Source organism: Camelus dromedarius, chromosome 8 (assembly GCF_036321535.1).
Source record: "Camelus dromedarius isolate mCamDro1 chromosome 8, mCamDro1.pat, whole genome shotgun sequence".
Classification (NCBI taxonomy): Eukaryota; Metazoa; Chordata; class Mammalia; order Artiodactyla; family Camelidae; genus Camelus; species Camelus dromedarius.
The window spans coordinates 72,617,077-72,636,026 of NC_087443.1; the positions used below are offsets into that span (position 1 = coordinate 72,617,077).

Below are 18,950 nucleotides of genomic sequence, written 5' to 3' on the forward strand. Positions count from 1 at the left end.
TATCACACGCTAAAAGCTCTATTACAATGTTTGAAGAAAAGTTCATTTCCAGATTGATAGTCTAGATATAAAAATTAAAATTACAAACTACTTCTAGGCATTCTGAGCTTATCTTGAAGACATAATGAAACTATGTATCAGCCTATAAAGAAAAAATTTAGGTCAGCCCTTCAATTTTACTAGCTTATTTGTGCAACAGACCAAGTAGATCAACTATAATGTTACACAATTTTTGAGTTTAGTAACAGCTTTATCTTTAAGGCATTGGTTGTTGAGTGTAAATTAAGAGGCTGTTATAGGGTCAGCAGCAACTAATCTGGCAACATTAACAACACAATCTGGAAAAGGGAGCTTTTTCCAAATGATTCCAGGGTATGAATTTCTGGTCTGTAACTCCTAGGCCAAGTTCTCACCTTCTTGGATGATTACTACAATTGTTTCCAAAAATACTGCTCTGATATACAGACTCAGGGTGACTTTGAAAGACTATTCCATGCTTAAAATTTATTCATATTTTATTAGGATAATGTAATGGATGAGGTCTAAAGGTGATTAAGATTACAAATGTTATAGATAAAACAATATTGCTTCCATTAAATAAAATGTGCTTTGATCATCCTGTTTAAAGTTTTGAAAGCAATGCCATGTGCCATCCATTATGTTCACTTTGATACTAAGAAGGGATTAAAGGTACAGAAATTACTGCTTGATGATAAGGCATCTCTACCATAGACGCACCCTTCCTACAGCTTAACAGGGCTGCAGCAAGGAGTCAGTACAGCCTTGTTCAAAAACTGCACCAACAAATTTCAAGTCTCCACCCTCACTCCAGTAACCCTTTCTCATCTTGCCTACTTTAATTTTAGACGTTTTCCCCAAATTGCCTTTGATGAATCAAATCTACTTCAACTTACAAATTGTGAGAAAAGATTTAACATCTGTTAAGCATCATATAACCCTTCTAATTTTAAAAAGTTACTGAAAAAGTTCATATAAAGATTCAGGAGGAGTGAATTAAACAAAGCCTGAACACATCAAATGTGTAATATTTAGGCCATCGAGATTACAGTGCTTCAACCTATTAAAATGAGAGAAAAAAAATGCCTGTTGGTAAAGCATTCAAATGACTGTAAAACAGATCTGCAGTAGCGATTAGAACAGTAATTTCACCCAAGTCACTTGTTACACAATGTAATTCTAAGTTTCAAAACATCAAAAAAAAAATTTTCTAACTTTACTAGTTTATTTTGGAGGGATAAATTCCCATTTCAATCTAGTTTCTTTCCTATAAATTAATCAACATTCTTAAACTTCTTGCCTGTTCTAACCATTAAAGGGTTAGACTGAGTGGTAATTAGATCAAAGTTGTAGTTTGTAGTTGTAGATTGTTTTTTTAAGACTTACTCTATTGCACAGAATGTGGTACTATCCGATTCCACAGACTTACTTCTCCCTGAAACTGATACTTTTAGTTAAAATAACAAGCATATGACAAACATCTATGGCCTGGACAGAGTATCAGTAGTATCAATTTTATGTACTGACTGAAACTGACCTTTTCGTAAGAGAATTTTCAAACAAGCTAACAAAATAAGTTCCGCAAGCATAAAACTAAAATACATGGCATATCCATCTACAACATGGATTAACCTCAAAACCAGTTTCAGGTGGAAGGATGAAAATAAGAGCAATGGATGGACGCCCTAACACATGAACCCTAAATAAGAAAGTTTTTAAAGACCAGAGACACGTACGACACACTGGCAACCCCATAATGCCAACGTAATAAATGCCTTTTGAACAGACCAGGACACACACAAGTTTTCCCAAAAGCGCCCGTGGCTTAAGTACACATATGGAAATAAAAATCGCAAGCAGCGGCGCTGTGATGAAAAAAAAAAACGACTGATCTGGAAGTTAACAGACCTTGGCTTTAGTCTCCTAGCTCAACAACTAACTCCCAGAGTGACCTTGGGCAAACCAGTCTCTCTAGGCCTCACTTTCGGTACGTTTGAGAACTTCAAGTCCCTCTTATAGTATCAACTCTGCCCCAACTTCCTGTGAGTCGGAACAGGCTTTTGAGCAGCCAATAATCAATGCCAGAAAAAATCAGTAAACATGTTAAACGGATCCGAGTCCCCCAAACGGAGACAGTGGCTGGAGGGGAAGGGTAAGTGGACCCTGACCCCGCGAAGCGTGGCGCTGGATCTGGGGGGCGGAGGTGTCCGCGGGACGGCTGGAGGTAGGACTGCCGGGCTCCCGGCCCCGGCGGGAGGTGGAGTCGAGGTTCTCGCGTGCATTGTCCCCCGGAGGGAGCCATGTTTCCTCCTCCCCGGCACTCCCAGATGGCGGCCGGGGGCGCGGGGCGTAAGCAGAAAGCCCCGTGGTCTGGAGGGCCAAGCGGAGGTGGACGGAGGGGAGGAGCTCGGGCCCGGGTAGGCCTGCCTCCGGAGCTGCGGCCCCCGAGAGGCACCAGGAGGCAGCGGAGGAAGGAAGGGTGCCCAGAGCGACGGTTCCTGGCTCCGCGCCTCCCACTCCCCGGTCGGTTGGAGAGAGAAGGGAAACCATGCCCAAACAGGGACTGGGTCGGCGGAGGGCAGGCCGCATCGGCCTCCTATCTGGCCGCAGTCGGGCGGAGGAGCAACGAGAAGCAGGCCGGGCCCCTCGACTTCCGAGGCCTCCTGCCGCCCCAGCCCCGCGCTGCCTGATTCCCTACTCACCGTTGGCGCGTTTGAGGGCATTTTCCGGCCTCTGGAAATAGGCCGGCATCTTGGCGGCAGGCTCGGCTCACCCGGCGTCAGCGAACTCCTTAGCGGCCCGGGCCGGGACAGGAGACGAAAGGGAAGCAGCGCGAGGCTCCACGCGCCTCGGCAGCAGTCGCCCGCGCCCAGCCGGCCAGAGACGGAAAGGAAGAGGCCACGTGACCCCCGCACGGCGGCGCCGCCGCCGCCCAGGCCCCGGATGTAGAGGGCGGGCCTCCGCACGCGCACCGCCCCTCCCCGCGCGCAGGCGCGTTGGCGTCACGCGTGGCTGCTGACGTGGCTGCGGTGGGCGTCCTGCTCGAGTTCCGGTGCCTCCTCGGGACTCCGCGGGGAAACCTTAGGGAGCCGGTTCTCAGGCCCCTCGCACCTGGAGCGAGACTCCGGGTGGAAAAGGTGAGATTTGGGTCAGAGCTTCTGTCTGGGCAGCAAGCAGGCGCCTGCACAGATAAATCTTGAACATGATTTGTGCGGAGTTATGCAAAGTTACAATCTGGTCCCATCGCCTAGGGAATGGCCTGTCTTCGTTGAGTGAAAATGCCGAATTTATACATTTAACACAGATGCATTCAGCAGGTATCATTAGGCCAGCGATAGTCATCACTGGGAGATAGTGGTGACCTGTCACATGACGGACTGGCATGGGGAGGGGGGATGCAATAAATAACCAAATAGGCAAGCATATTTCTTATCTAGGCAGAATTTTTAAGTTGGTGACAGAGATTGCCTGCCCTCAGAGAAGGCGAGTTTTGAGCTGAGACTTGAGGGATGGGGACAGACTGGGGACAACAGTTTGGCTGGGGGGGTGGGGTGCCTGCAGCAGACCAGACCCTCAAAATGTTTGAAAATACATAGGAATGTTGTCGCCTTTATATTCAGCACACATCACAAACAAATATAAGGAAAATGAGTGTTAGGAAAAAAATCAATTTATAACAAGCCCTTTGCTACAGTCTTTTATTATTGATTAACAATTTTAATGTTCAAACATTAACTATTATATCTAGAACTTGAAAGCCATTTAAACTGAATCTGAGTACTCAGTACCTTGTATGAAATTAAGATGTGTTCAGAAGAAAAATTCAGAAAGCAGCAGAGGAATAAATTGTTGCACATTTATTACACATTTTGTAATAATGGGTGTGGTATGTGAATTAATGAGAGTACCACATTAATGAATGAGGAAACTACATTACATACACACAAAAAGCATTTCCCCTTCATTCCTTCTGCCTCAGCAAAGAGGTTTTTCTGTTTTTAAGTTTATCACTTTGAAGAAAGAAAATTTGAAGAATGCAGACATAGACCAAAAAAATCACAAATTCTAAAACAGGTTATTTTAAAATTAATTTCAGAGAGTTCTTCCTCCAAAATGCTTAGGCCACTGTAAATGTCTGAGTTTACTCCTCAAAAAAATACGAGTCAGACAGGGTTGAGCAATAAGTACTAAGAAGCTGCAGGAACTGTTTTATGGGGCAAGATCAAGAGACTTCTTTGTGTGTATAATAATTAAGTCAAAATTAAAGAGCTAAACATAAGAGCAAATAGAGCTTTTAGATGCTATAGATAGAAAATTATTGAGTAGGCCATAGAGAGATGTAACAGAATAAAATAAAAGGAAACCTGGCCTAAATATCAGGAAAGCTTTCCAACATTCTTACCTTTCCATTGTCATATCACAAAGAAAAATGGTAAAATGATTATTGATTATTATTCATTATTTGGTAGACTTAAAAACAATAAAAATACTAGAAAATTGGGAGGTAAAGTCAAATCCAATATTTCTGTATCTTCATCCTTTTCTCTTTGAAGTTATTTAGGAAGTATAGTCAACCCTCCACACCCGTGGTGTTCTGCATCCTCAGATTCAACCAAATGTGGATCAAAAATATTCAGGAAAAAAATTCCAGAAAGCAAAACTTGAATTTGTTGTTGGCAACTATTTATGTAGATTTATGTTGCATTAAGTATTATAAGTAATCTAGAGATGATTTAAAGTATACAGGAACCTGTAGTAGAAAAAAAACAGTGTGTGTGTGTATATATATATAAAACTGAATCATGCTGTACACTAGAAACTAATACTTCAATTTAAAAAAGGGAGAAAAAAATAAAGTATACAGGAAACAACAGGGTCCTTCTGTATAGCACAAACAACTATATTTAGTACCTTGTAATAGCCTATAATGAAAAAGAACATGAAAATATATATGTATAACTGAATCTTTATGCTGTACATGAGAAATTAACACAACATTGTAAACAGCTATACTTCAATTTAAAAAATAATTTTTTTTAATTTTTAAAGTATACAGGAGAATATGGTAGGTTACATGCAAATACTATGCCATTTTATATGAGACTTGAGCATCACAGACTTGGTACGTGGTGGGGGCTGGAACCAATCCCCTGCAGATACCAAGGGAAGACTATGAAGCATTTGGTGATATAATAGCCAGTGATCATTTAAGTGCATTGAATAAAATTATTTACAGTTTATTACCATGTTTTTAAGTGAGTAAAGGTATACTGTCAATTTCCAGGATAAATTTATCTATTAAGTCCAACTATCAGGTATTCAGTTCTAGCAAGCAGCCATAAAGTTAGATGCTGGAGATAAAAAGATGCAAAATGCCTACTTTCAAGGAGATGATGATTCACTGGTGAAGATACATGAGTACACAATGAGGGACAAGATAGGATCTATTCTGGGCCTGGAGAAAAGCATAATTACTTGCTGTTGAGTAGCGTTCAGTTAGTAGAAAACAAGCAACCTGAATATGCTAAAAGCCACTTGAGGAAGTGGCAAAAGGAAGTAATCAGGCTGATGAAGTTTTTTTCCCCTCAAGCCACTTTTGTACTATATATGACTGGATAAGTTATCTAATGCAGTAATTTGGAGGGTTTTTCCGACTTGAGTGGAATAAATAAGATTCTCAAACAGTTATTAAGGGCACAATTGAAGGTACTGCATTATACATATTTGCAACATAATATCTTACAGGTTTAAAACAAGTATCTTGTTTTACAGCTTACAAAACACTTTCACATTCATTATTTTGTTTATAAGAATGCTGTAATGAAGGTGAACTGGTGAACATAAATTTCAGAGGTAGACCAACGTTCACAGGTACACGTTCATTCAACAATTATCAACAAGCCAATACCATGGGCCAGGCTCAGGAGGTAGTACACAGCAATGAACAAGACAGACTTGGTTCCCGCCTTCTTGGACGTTGCAGTGTAGAGAGCGGAAGGCTTGGAACACTCACCAGAAGCTCAGTGGAGATAGAGATGCCAGTCTAGGCCCTCATCATCTCTTCTAGGTCCATCTCTCACCACACTCAATGTCTTTCAGTGCCTTAAATAGCCCTCTCCCACCTCCAACCCAATGCGTGCCATCCGTTCACTTGAAAATTCTTCACCACTACCCATTCCTTGTTCTGGCAACAGCAACCTATTTCTCCTTCAGGTTAAACATCACTTCCACCAGAATTCTTCCCTGGCCCCCAGATGAGTTTAGAGGCCAAGGCATTGAGCACCAATAACATCGTCTTAGCACTGACCATACTTCAAAGTAACTGCCTGCAGACTATAAGCTCAAAGAGGGAAAGGACCATATTTGTGTTGTTCACCACTGTATGGCCTGAGCATTGGGCAGACAGGATGCTCTCAAAAAATGATGGAGCGAGATATGAACGAATCCTTATGTAAAGATTTGTATAAAACAATTTCCCACTATCCCCATGGGGAAGTAACAAGTTCAAAGCCCAATGTGTGTCTTGTTTCCTTCATAGAGCTCAGAGTGCTCAGTATACCTAAGCCCCAGCATGCAAATATTAAAGAAGAAACAATCATGTTCCTCACCTAAAGCTCCTAATTGCACCAGTTCTAAATCTTTGGCTGTGCTGAAGTTCATTCATGATTTTCTGAGCTCAGTGTTCAAAGATATCATGCTTTCCTACACATATATATCCCTTCCTTCCCCCATCCCCTCCCCCAACATTACCTGACTTAACTCCTGCTAATACTTCAAGCCTCAGCTCAGAGACGTCCTCTACAAAGCCTTTCCTGCCAGCCAGGCCTGACTTAACGTCCCCAGTGCCTGTGCTTTTTGCTCAGGCCACCATTAACTCCATCACCCCAGTCAATCCTGAGCGCTGCTGCCCCTGCAACACTGTCCGAGGGTGGCTGTGTTCCTCCCTCCAGCCACTGGTGCCTGGAGGTGGATCAGTGACTGACTAGCTCTTCCCATTAGCTACTTCCAGAGCTTGCTCACTCTCTGTCTCTCTCTGTCTCTCTCTCTCCCCTCCTTAAGTTCTGAGTTTTGATGCTTACATCAGTCTAGGCCACACGTGATTCCTCCACATCACAGTCCTCTCTCTACAGGCATCTTCACATCCCGGGTCACACCTCCTCATTTCTTGACTCAGATCTGGCTCCCTATCACTCTGTCCAACACTACCATCATAATGATCCGTGGCCTCTGTACCCATGTAAATGATCCTGCCAGTATTCTGGCCACCTGCTTCCCAATTGTGTTGTCTACCTGACCTCAGCCACTGACACATATGGTGACACCCTAGAGTCTAGACCAGGACTCTTGGCACACTTATAAAAGGCCATAGAGTAATTATTTTAGGCTTTGCATGCCTCAGTTTGTCTACTCCTCATCTCTCTTAACTCTAAGGTTGAAAAGTCCCAGGGGTCATCTCCTGGACCTCTTCCCTCCTCTAACTACATCTCTTGGTTCTAGCTCATGGTTCCAGGTACTTCTGCTATAAGCATCTTTGCTGTGGGCATGTTTGTTGCAAGCATTTTACCCCAAATATTTTTGCAACATAACTAATTGGCCATAGGCAATTTTGCCATAAAAGGTAAAATAATGAAAAGTAGAAGAGGGACATTATCTGTCAGCTTGTTAAAGCCATCAACGACATCACTAACTGGAAGAAATGCTAATGCATTTGAACCAGTTGAAAGCAAACTGTCAAGCCAAAAACTGTCAACCAGTTATTGTATCCTTCACGGCAAAATTGCTTTATGGCCAATTTATTACGCAACAATGTCTGCAGTAAAGGCGGAAGTACCCAGCACGCTAGCTCATAGCTTTAGAAATCCCATCTGTGCTTATGTTTCACAGTTGTATCACCAACACTTGATCTCCCTCCTGAAAGCCAGCCTCACATCTGGATGTCTAGCTGACACATCTGTAAATGTTCAACACCCAGCGTATACTCAGCCTGCCCCAAACCAGACTCCTGGTCTCTTCTGACTCCAACCTGCTCGTCCTGTCATTTTCCCCCAGTGAATAATGGCAACCCCATTCTTCTAGTTGCTTACGCCACAAAAATATTGAAAACATCCTTTTCACCACCTTTTCTGTCATATCCCCACATCCAACCAACCCATCACCAAATCCCACAGCTGCCACCTCCACAGCTACCACTCTGGTCCCGGTCACCATCATGTCTCACCTGGAGTGTATAAAACAATTTCCCACTACACCCGTGGGGAAGTAACAAGTTATCTCACCTGCTAGCTTGTCTGTTTTCACCTAGCTCCCTTCTCTTTTTCCCCCACGTAGCAAGGAAGAGGGTGCTTTTAAAACAAAAGCAAGGCAATCATGTCAGTCCCCTATTCAAGACCCTCTTATAGCCCCCAGATCACTCTGTAAAAGTCAGTCCTCATAATGGCCTGCAAGGCCCTACTACCCGCTCCCTCCCCTTGTCCCTCCCATGCCGCACCAATGTTTCCTTTCCAGTGATGTCCTCCCTCACCTCTTTAAAGTAATAATAACGTCCCATCTTCCCATATTTTCTAGAACCCTTCTCTGTTTTTCTCCATAGCATGTACTTATTTATCACTGTCTGATCTCTGATACGTTTTATGAATTTATTTCTCAATTGTCTATCCTTCTAGAATATCAGTTTGTTGAGAGCAGGGATTTATGTCTGTTTTGTTCAACTGCTACATCTCTAGCACTAATAACAGTGCCTCGTACAGAGTAAGCACTCGATAAACATTTGTTGAATATATGACAACTGGTTAAGGAAAGCCTCCTGATCTGCATTTTAGTCTCCTCTATGACCCTGGAAGTCCCTTGAAGATAGTGGCTGGGACTGTTCATCTTTGTGTCTGGACAGTGCCTGGCACATGGTCACACCCAGGAAGTGTTTGCTCGGTGTCTGTTTCAGAGCACCTTGGTGGTTCCAGCTGCATGATAACAAACAGGGTCTAAAACCTCATGGCCTTGCATTCTTAACCATGAAAGCATCCGGCTGGGGTTGGAAATCTTTTAAACCAAGGGCAGATGTCAGTGCACTGTGCCTGTGCCAGACAGTTCTCACTGAGTCTTTGGGTTCTGCGAATGTAAAGCAGGAACATTGGAATGCAGATTCAGACAAATTTATTTTCTGGGGGAGAGTGTAGCTCAAATGGTAGAGCACGTGCCTAGCATGCATGAGGTCCTGGGTTCAATCCCCAGTACCTCCATTTTAAAAATACATAATAATAATAAATAACTAGATAGACCTAATGACCTCCCCCCACAAAAAAGTATTTTAAAAAAAAAGATGAGTTTATTTTCAGCAGAAACACGTCCTGGCAATACTTGTTATTTATTGGGAAAAATGCATCATATACTCAGGAGTCTTCAGTTAATATTCTTCTGGATTCTAGAAGGCTGAGGGGAGAAGGAGGGGCTTATTTGTGGGAATTGGCACACGTGCTCACACATGTGGTTGTTAGCATGCCAGGAAGCCCAGCTCCTGTTGGGAAGTGGGGAGATTATGCCCAAAGCTACACAAGCCAACTACAGCCAAGGAAGCAGAAAGAGTAAGACACTGCACAGTGGTTTTGGGTGTGGTTCGAAAAGAGGCTTCTTTGTGAAATGAGGTTAAACATGATTAGAAGGAACCCTGGGACAGGTCGGCTTTCATCTCAGGTTGGTGGATGTTAGACAGTTTTCCCATGGATCTTGTCATTGTGTTACCATCTCAGGGAGCGGCTAAAACAGTCCCTCCTCGGAGAACCCTTTCCTGACCACTCAGTCTAATCTGAAGACCAGCCTGGTTTAATTTTCAGCAGAGCATTCAGCACTAACTGGGAGTTTTCTTTGTTTCCTTGGTTACCGTCCCTCTTCCTGCACTAGACAGTAAGCTTTAAGAGACCAAGTTGTCTTGTCCACCATTGCATCTCCAACTCCTGGAACTACGCCCAGCACAGGGCAAGCATTCCAGAAATATGTGATGTGTGAATAAATAAAGGAATGGAGACCGTGGTGGACAGAATTCTAAGATGTCTTCCAAGACTCCGTCTCCCTGGTATACACATCCTGTTTAATACCTGGGACTGTAAATGTGATGGTGTGTTACTCCTGCAATTAAGTCATGTTATACATCACAGCTGACTTTAAAAAGGGGAGGTTATCTGGGTGGGTCTAACCGATGACATGAACCCTTTAAATCGGGGTCTAGAGATCAGAGGCAGAGGAGGCAAGAGATTCAAAGCATGAGAAGCTTTATGGAGAAAGCCACATGGCAAAAATCCAGAGGCAAGTGCATGCTTAGCATGCACAAGGTCCTGAGTTCAATCCCTAGTACCTTCTCCAAAAAATAAATAAACCTAATTACCTTCCCTCGAAAAAAAATTTTTTTTTAACCAAAAAAAATAATTCCAGAGGCAGCCTCCAGGAGCTGAGAACAGCCTCCCCACTCATCCCCACCCCCAGCTAACAGCCAGCCAGTGAACAGAGGCCTCAGTCCTACAACTGCAAGGAACTGAATTCTATCAGCAACCGTATGTGCTTAGAAGCACATTCTTCCCCGAGTCCCCAGAAAGGAATGCAGCCTGGCCATCACCTGGACTTCAGCCCAGCAAGACCCTGAACAGAGACCCAGTCACACTGATCTACAGAACAGGGAGCTAATAAATGGGTCTTGTTTTAAGCTGTTGTTTGTGGTAACCTGTTACAGAGCAAGAGAAAACGAATACAGAGATCTTAACAGATTTCTCCATATTAACTCATAGAGAAGAAAGAATGAAACACTACGGAGGCTTTTCTTGCCTTGCAGGAAGTGAACACTGAGGTACACCTCCATGGAGGAAAAGGCAAGACTGTGTAAGGTCTAAATATACAAATTCAGATGATTTGAGCAAAAGCCTCATGAGAGTTGAGACTCTGAGATTATGAACATGTTATTATAATCCACACTGGTGTTTTTAGAACTGGGAGTATGTTTTATTTCCTAGGGAACTAGGGTTATAAATACATCTCAGTTCTTCCTATAAGCATGCCAGATTGGAGTCAGATGCAGCTTCAGACCCCAGCTTTGCCATTTTACTTGACATTGGGTAAATAATCTCTCTAAGCCTCAGTTTTATCACCTATGGAATGAGCATGATGAGGGTGTTAGGTTTAGATGAGATACTACATATGTGTTCTTAGCACAGTCCCTGACGCAAGCTCTCTAGAAATCATTGCCACACATATGTACACAAGATGGATAAAATAATCAGTGCTTGAAATATTCACAGCCCCCTTCTGCCCCCTCAAATGCTAAACTATACTGATGTTGACTAATGAGCATTGCCCCTTTGCTCTCCTCCTGTTTTCTGCTTATTCTTTATTCAGTACATGAAGTAGTCAATCAAGAGAACAGCTGGAGAAGTTGGGTAGGAGATTCAAGTAGGCAAGGGCTAAAATGAGAGAGGTGACTAGAGGAGTAGGGAGAAGGCTAATGGGTGGGGGTCGGGAGAAGGAAAGAGGAGAGAAGATGAAGGTAACAGGAAGGGTTATTTGTAAGGAGAGTGGAGAGAGATGAAGAACCTGGACCAGACGAATAAGAGAGTTTACAAAAATATGAGGGAGTCCACACTGACATAAATACATGATTGAATAAAAAAGAAAGGCAAGTGAATAGACAAATTCCCCGTGGAGAAGAATTCCAAATAATTTGTGTAGATACTTCGCCCTCAAGGAAGTGGAACATAACCCTCCATTCTTTAGGTATGGGCCATGCATAGTGACTTCTACCCAAAGAGGACAGTGTAGAAGGAGGGTATAGCTCAGTGGTAGAGTGCGTGCCTAGCATGCACAAGGTCCTGGGTTCAATCCCCAGTACCTCCATTAAAGGTAAATAAATAAATACCTAATTACCTCTCCCCCCCGGGGTGAGGGTGGGGAAACTAAACACAAAAGAGGACAGTAAGGGAGAGAGGAGTCAGAAGGGAAGAAGGGAATGACTTTACAGAAGAGAAACCCAGCAAACACTACCTCAGCCAGGTGATCAAGGTTTCATACGATGTGATGAGAACTGCACTTGACCTCTGTGGTCTTCCTCCCCCAATGCATAATCCAGTCTAACCATGAGAAAAACATCAGACAACTCCTTATTGAAGGACAATTTGTAAAATACCTGGCCATCTGCTCCTCAAAACGATCAAGGTCATCAGAAACCAGGAAGGTCTGAGAAGCTGTCACAGCCAAGAGGACCCTAAGGAGGCATGCTGACTAAATATAATAGGTTGTCCTAAATAGAATCCTGAAACAGAAAAAGACATTAGGTAAAAATTAAGGAAATCTGCATAAAATATGGACATTAGTTACTAATGTATCAACATCTGTTCACTAGTTGTGACAAACGTACTAAACCGACAAAGGTAAGATGTTAATAATAGAAGAAACTGGGTGAGGGGTATATGGTAACTCTCAGTATTACCACTGCAACTTTCCTGAAATTCTAAAACAAAACGTTTATCCCAGGTTTCAGCACCAAGATTTTTTTTTTAATTAAAACATTTAAAAATAATAAACTGAAATATTTTTAAAATATGAAAAGTATTTTAAGACATCATTGCAGGTAAGGGATTCCATCATCTTTAATTTTCTTTGAAAAGTGCAAATAAGGGTCAGAATTCATTTTAATTGCATTTTTCTTACTGAGATGCTTCTTTCAATGCAACACAGCTCCAAAGCTGGGCTGTTTGGGGCCTAGGGTCTACTGTTTCCAAAATTAGAGTCCTCAAACTTTGAAGAACACAAGGAGGCTGACTTCCTTTTGGGAATGTTCTGGAAGCCTCAATTAGGCTGGAAGCCAGTTAACCATCAGGACAGAGTGTCAGGGCAGTTGACTGAATCCCCTTCCAGAGGTGACTCTCCAGTCCCCAAGCAGGCCTGGAATCCCTTAAAAGAGCTGCCACCCGAAAGAAAGTCTTGACTGCACAGGCCTAATCTGAGTAAATCCAATTATGGAAACAGATGAAAAGAAGAGCCACGTTTGGCTCACAGAGACCTGGGCATTGGACCATCTGTGGAAAATGTCAGGGTCCCTTATCCACATGCCCAGACAGTTTGGGCATTTTCCAAATCCACATCAGTGCCAACAACTTCTTTTTTCCTGGGGAGCAGGGAGCAAGCAGGCTGTGCAAACGAGACGGAGCAGGCCAGCCGGAGACCGCCACCCTTAGAAAAGCCTGCTGGGAACATAGGCCCTTGGCTGGTGTCTAAGAACTTGGATTTTGGGAGAGCTCCCACTGTTCCCAGAACCGATACCAGTGATCGACTGTACCTAAACTATTCGTATACATAGTGGGGCTCGTGCCGAACACCTGTTTCCTTCTGAGAGTCTGGAATTTTAGTATGTGTGGGGCAGAAGGTGCCTATGTGACTGGCCCTCGATAAAAAACCTTGAGTCTCTAATGAGCTTCGCTGGTCAACAATATTTCATTTGTGCTGTCACAACTTGTCGCTGGAGGAATTAAGTGGATCCTGTGTGACTCCACTAGGAGAGGGCTCTTGGAATCTTGGACCTACTTTCCCTTTTGACATCACCCCCTGTGCCTTTCCCCTTTGCTATTTGGCTTTGAATCCTCTGCCTTTATTAACTCAAAGCCATGAGTACAGCTATATGCTGAATCCTGTGAGTCCCTCTAACAAATCATCGAATCTGGGGATGGTCTTAGGGACCCCCTACACAAGGCTATTCTTTTTGGGAAGAGACAGCATTCGTTTATTATAAAAGAGAGACATGGATATTATTTACATGATGAAAGATTTCAGAACATTAGAGGAACAGGCAGCTTCACGTGATGCTATCTCAATAGTGACTTATTTCAGTCTACATACTTTCCAAGAATGTCACCATGTCTAAATAAATAATCCTTGCCGTCTAGAACTACTTTGGTGCCTCCATATTGTGGGAAAAGAACTTTATCTGCAACTTGCACGCTAACTGTTGAATCACTCCACCCCTTCCTCTAGAGCGCGATCCAACAGCCACTACCTTTGCTTGCAATACTTTTCCTTGAGGTTTCTCTGGAAGCATGATGCCTCTTTTGGTTACAGTTTCAGCTGTGCTCCTTTCAGCTAATACTCGCCCGAAGAGGGGAAGAAACTTTCTAGATGCCTGGCCAAGGCAGCTCAGTTGTACTCTCCACAAGGCTATTCTTAACTGCAACATTAGCATAAAGATTTTTCTTGATCCAACTCATTAGGGCAGGCACAGAGGAAAGTAAGATTAGCTCCATTTGATCACCAAGAAAACAAGCGCTGAGAAGACAGGCACCCTCCCTGAGGTTTCACAGCTCGGAGGGCCTGAACCGGGATTAGAACTCAAGTTTGTCTGTTTCCACACCCAGCTCCTTCCGCCTGTAACAATGCAGCAATCTTATCGCCAAAGGTTGGGATGCCTGCCCTCTCTCCACCCACTGCTTCTCCCCTTAACTCTGGAGAACCTGTCTGGCAGGTCCGAAAGCACGCGGTTATGAAAGGGGTGGGAGGGAGGCTTCAATTCCAGTCATCCTTCCCCCACCTTCCCAAAGATAGCCTCTCCACCCCCGCCCTGCGTCCCACTCCCTGCGGGCCTAGCCACAACCTTCTGTATCCTTCCCTCCCTGCATCCACCATCATCTCCCTCAACTCCTTTCTTTTAGTATCTACATCCTCGTTTATTTTCTGAATGTCTCCAGAATTTGTCAAAGACTAAGGGAGTACGCATGGACCTGAGCCACAGAGGGCCGTCCCTAACTCATTCTTAAAAGGAAGTATTTTAGAGTGCCTACTCTGGCTCCCCGCCCACAGCATGAGCAGCCCGCGCAGGAGCGAGGAGGGGCAATGAACTCCAGACGCTCTCGGCCGGTCCACCTCTGGGACTTCCTGGCTTTTTCTCTTTCCGCACGTTTGGATCTCTAGATCTGAAATCCTAGAAGCAGTAGATCTGGTCTTGCCTTCCCTCTTCCCTTTTCTGTTTACCCACCGGCTGCAGGGTGGTCACAGGCAAGAACTCTGTTGTGGTTAAGTCTGTACCACCAGCCTTTAGCCTGTGTCACAGTCTGTTTTGCAAATGTTAGCACACTGAGCAAGGGAAATCGAGTTTACTGATTGTACATTCTTGCTGATTTAATGGAAAATGATTACCCAAGCCCAGATGCCACAGAAAATTATTACACATTTTGGGCTAAATGTGTCTCTGTAAGATTCAGCAAGTAACCTTGAAGTGGAAAAGGCAGGATATTTGGGGTCTATGGATTTAACATATTTTCTTGTTTTTCTGTTTACCATGTTTCATCAAATCTAGAAATGCCATCAATGATTTAGCATATCATTTTATGTACCATTAAGGAAGTAAAAAACTCTCAATTATAATTGTAGGATGCATCCCAATTTCAGATTTGAAAATTTGAACTCTTGGATGCAATGAAATACAGTACTTTTTAAATTGTGAAATAAAAGTAATAGGAGGAGGAAAAAATTGTTGAAGTCTTACTCACCTAAAGAAAACCACTGTTGCTAACATTTGAATATTTTTCTGTACTTTTACAGATATGGACCATATATAGTACATTCAATGTATCTATATACTAAATATTTACGTTTATAAACATTTATAAATATATACCTTTGTATACTATACTTTTAAATATTTATATTTGTATTTTTATTATACAATTCATAGTGTTCTGGGGGCCCAGAAGGCAGCTGTGCAAGCCAAGGAGAGAGGCCTCGGAAAAACCTAGCACGCGGACACCTTTTTCTTGAACTTCTAGCCTCCAGAACTGTGAAAAAATACATTTCTGTTGTTTTGGTGTGTTTGTTTTGGTTTTTTTTGGGGGGGTAGTTAGGTTTATTTTTTTTATTAATTTTAATGGAGCTACTATCTGCACAGTGGCTGCACCAATTTACATTCCCACCAACAGTGTAAGGGGGTACCCTTTTCTCCACATCCTTGCCAGCGTTTGTTACTTCTGTTCTTTTTTGATGATAGCCTTTCTGACAGGTGTGAAGTGATATCTCATGGTGGTTTTGATTTGCATTTTCCTGATCATTAATGATGTTGAGCATTCTTTCATGTGCTTGTTGGCCATCTGCATTTCTTCTTTAGAAAAATGTCTATTCAGTTCCTCTGCCCATTTTTTTTTTACATTTTTTTATTGAGTTATAGTCATTTTACAATGTTGTATCAAATTCCATTGTAGAGCACAATTTTTCAGTTATACATGAACATACATATATTCATTGTCACATTTTTTTCACTGTGAGCTACCACAAGATCTTGTATATATTTCCCTGTGTTATACAGTATATTCTTGTTTATCTATTCTGCATATGCCTGTCAGTATCTACAAATTTTGAAATCCCAGTCTGTCCCTTCCCACCTCCTGCCCCCTTAGCAACCACAAGTTTGTATTCTATGTCTATGAGTCTGTTTCTGTTTTGTATTTATGGTTTTGTTTTTTTTTTTTTTAGATTCCACATACGAGTGATCTCATATGGTATTTTTCTTTCTCTTTCTGGCTTACTTCACTTAGAATGACATTCTCCAGGAGTATCCATGTTGCTGCAAATGGCATTATGTTGTTGGTTTTTATGGCTGAGTAGTATTCCATTGTGTAAATATACCACATCTTCTTTATCTAGTCATCTGTTGATGGGCATTTAGGGTGCTTCCATGTCTTGGCTGTTGTAAATAGTGCTGCTATGAACATCGGGGTGCAGGTGTCATTTTGAAGTAGGGTTCCTTCTGGATATATGCCCAGAAGCGGGATTACTGGGTCATATGGTAAGTCTATTCCTAGTCTTTTGAGGAATCTCCATGCTGTTTTCCACAGTGGCTACACCAAACTGCATTCCCACCAGCAGTGTAGAAGGGTTCCCTTTTCTCCACAGCCTCTCCAGCATTTGTCATTTCTGGACTTTTGAAGGATGGCCATTCTGACTGGTGTGAGGTGATACCTCATCGTAGTTTTGATTTGCATTTCTCTGATAATTAGTGATATTGAGCATTTTTTCATGTGCCTATTGATCATTTGTATTTCTTCCTTGGAGAATTATTTGTTTAAGTCTTCTGCCCACCCTCTGCCAATTTTTTAATCAGGTTGTTTGTTTCTTGATGTTGAGTTGTATGAGCCACTTACATATGTTCGATATTAATCTCTTATTGATCATATCATTTACAAATATTTTCTCTCATTCAGTAGGTTGTCTTTTTGTTCTGTCAATGTTTCCTTTGCTAGGAAAAAGCTTTTAAGTTTAATTAGGTTGTATTTGTTTATTTTTGCTTTTATTTCCTTTACTTTAGGAGCTGGCTCCAAAAAAATATTGCTGCAATTTATGTCAAAGAATGTTTTGCCTATGTTTTCTTCTAGTAGTTTTATAGTACCTGGTCTTACATTTAGGTCTTTAATCCATTTGGAGTTTATTTTTATTTTCCACTCCTGAGTATATATCCAAAAAAAAAAAAACCCCACTAATTTGAAAAGATACATGTACCCCAATGTTCATATAAGCACTATTTGCAATCACCAAGATATGGAAACAAACTAAGTGTCCATCAACAGAAGAATGGATAAAGAAAATATGGTACACACACACACACACACACACACACACACACACACACACACACTGGAATACTACTCAGCCATAAAAAAGAATGAAATGTTGCCTTTTGTATTAACATGGATGGACTTCGAAGGCATTATGCTAAGTGAAATAAGTCAGATAGGAAGAGACAAGTACTGTATGATATCACTTACATGTGGAATATAAAAAATACAGCAAACTAGTGAACATAACAAAAGAGAAGCAGACTCACAGACACAGAGAACAAACTAGTGGCTACCAATGATAAGGAGGGACAAAATAGGGGTGGGGAGTGGGAAGTACAAACTGTTGGGTGTGAGATAGTTACCGGGTTGTATTATACAACATGGGGAACATAGCTAATGTTTTATAGTAACTGTAAATTGAGTGTAACCTTTACATATTGTATTAAAAATTTATATATATATATATATATATGTTTTTACTGACGTATAGTCAGTTTACAATGTTGTGTCAGTTTCTGGTATATAGCACAATACTTCAATCAAATATGAACATACATATATTCGTTTTCATATTATTTTTCACCATAAGTTACTATAAGATATTGAATATTGTTCCCTGCGCTATACAGCATGGATGGATTTTGTGAGAATCCTCCTATATTTCAAAGCAAGAGACACTACCAGAGTTCAGTAGGTGTTCTGTGAAATTCAGTGGGTTTGTAGATGTAGTTCTTGGTGTATTTGTGGGAGTGGATGAGCTATGAGTCTCTCTACTCTGCCATCTTGGCACCTCTTCTTGCATTAGAATTTTTTCTAATAAAATTTTAAAAACAATTAAAAGAAAAGAGAATCCACAAGAAGATGTTTTCCTTGTAAATACTTTATCTGTAGAACCCCACTAGAGATTGAAAAGGCCATTGAAACATGAGTGCAAATGTCTGTTTGGCTTTTAAACTGATTCTGAACCTACGTTCCCCTCCTTAACCCCTAATACCTGCATATCTTCTGTGGGAACTAGAAACATTAACAACTATTTACTACAATAGTAAGCACAAAGAATCCAAAAGTGCACAGTTCAGAGTTCTGCCCTCCAGGAGTTCAGTCTAATGGAAGAAATGGAAGAGCCATATACACACCTAAATATACTCCAATCCTAGCTCTATGGCCAAATGCTATTTGACCTTGGAAGAGAGAGAATGTAGTTTTGCCTGGGTTTAGAGAAGAAATCATATTTGAGACTTGATGGTATAGAATTTCCCAAGGTAAAGAGCAGGTAAAATAAGGAGACTTGTTCAAAACAGCAGCAGTGTAGTGATGTAGTAAAAAACAACAAGCAAACTTAATGTCCATTAACAGACAATG

General features: G+C 41.9%; 1 protein-coding gene, 1 long non-coding RNA gene and 1 pseudogene across 3 annotated transcripts in view; 1 reads left to right on the forward strand and 2 right to left on the reverse strand.

The window, feature by feature from the left end:
• Nucleotides 1-2,906, reverse strand: part of EIF3A (eukaryotic translation initiation factor 3 subunit A) — a 32,593-nt gene extending 29,687 nt beyond the window's left edge. Inside the window, exon 1 of the mRNA XM_031461850.2 lies at nucleotides 2,721-2,906. Coding sequence (XP_031317710.1) covers nucleotides 2,721-2,769 — 49 coding nt within the window. The 5' untranslated portion in view covers nucleotides 2,770-2,906. The remainder of the gene's footprint in view (nucleotides 1-2,720) is intronic.
• Nucleotides 2,907-2,961: 55 nt separating this feature from the next.
• Nucleotides 2,962-15,847, forward strand: LOC135321843 (uncharacterized). 2 transcript variants are annotated; one of them, XR_010381995.1, is made up of 2 exons: nucleotides 2,962-3,155; nucleotides 15,716-15,847. It is a non-coding gene; the product is annotated as an uncharacterized LOC135321843 (long non-coding RNA). The 2 variants fall into 2 exon arrangements; XR_010381994.1 differs by lacking the exon at nucleotides 15,716-15,847 and adding an exon at nucleotides 10,441-12,221 and having other exon boundaries at nucleotides 3,055-3,155.
• On the reverse strand, nucleotides 13,875-14,221 carry LOC105104289 (10 kDa heat shock protein, mitochondrial-like; annotated as a pseudogene).
• Nucleotides 15,848-18,950: the final 3,103 nt, after the last annotated feature.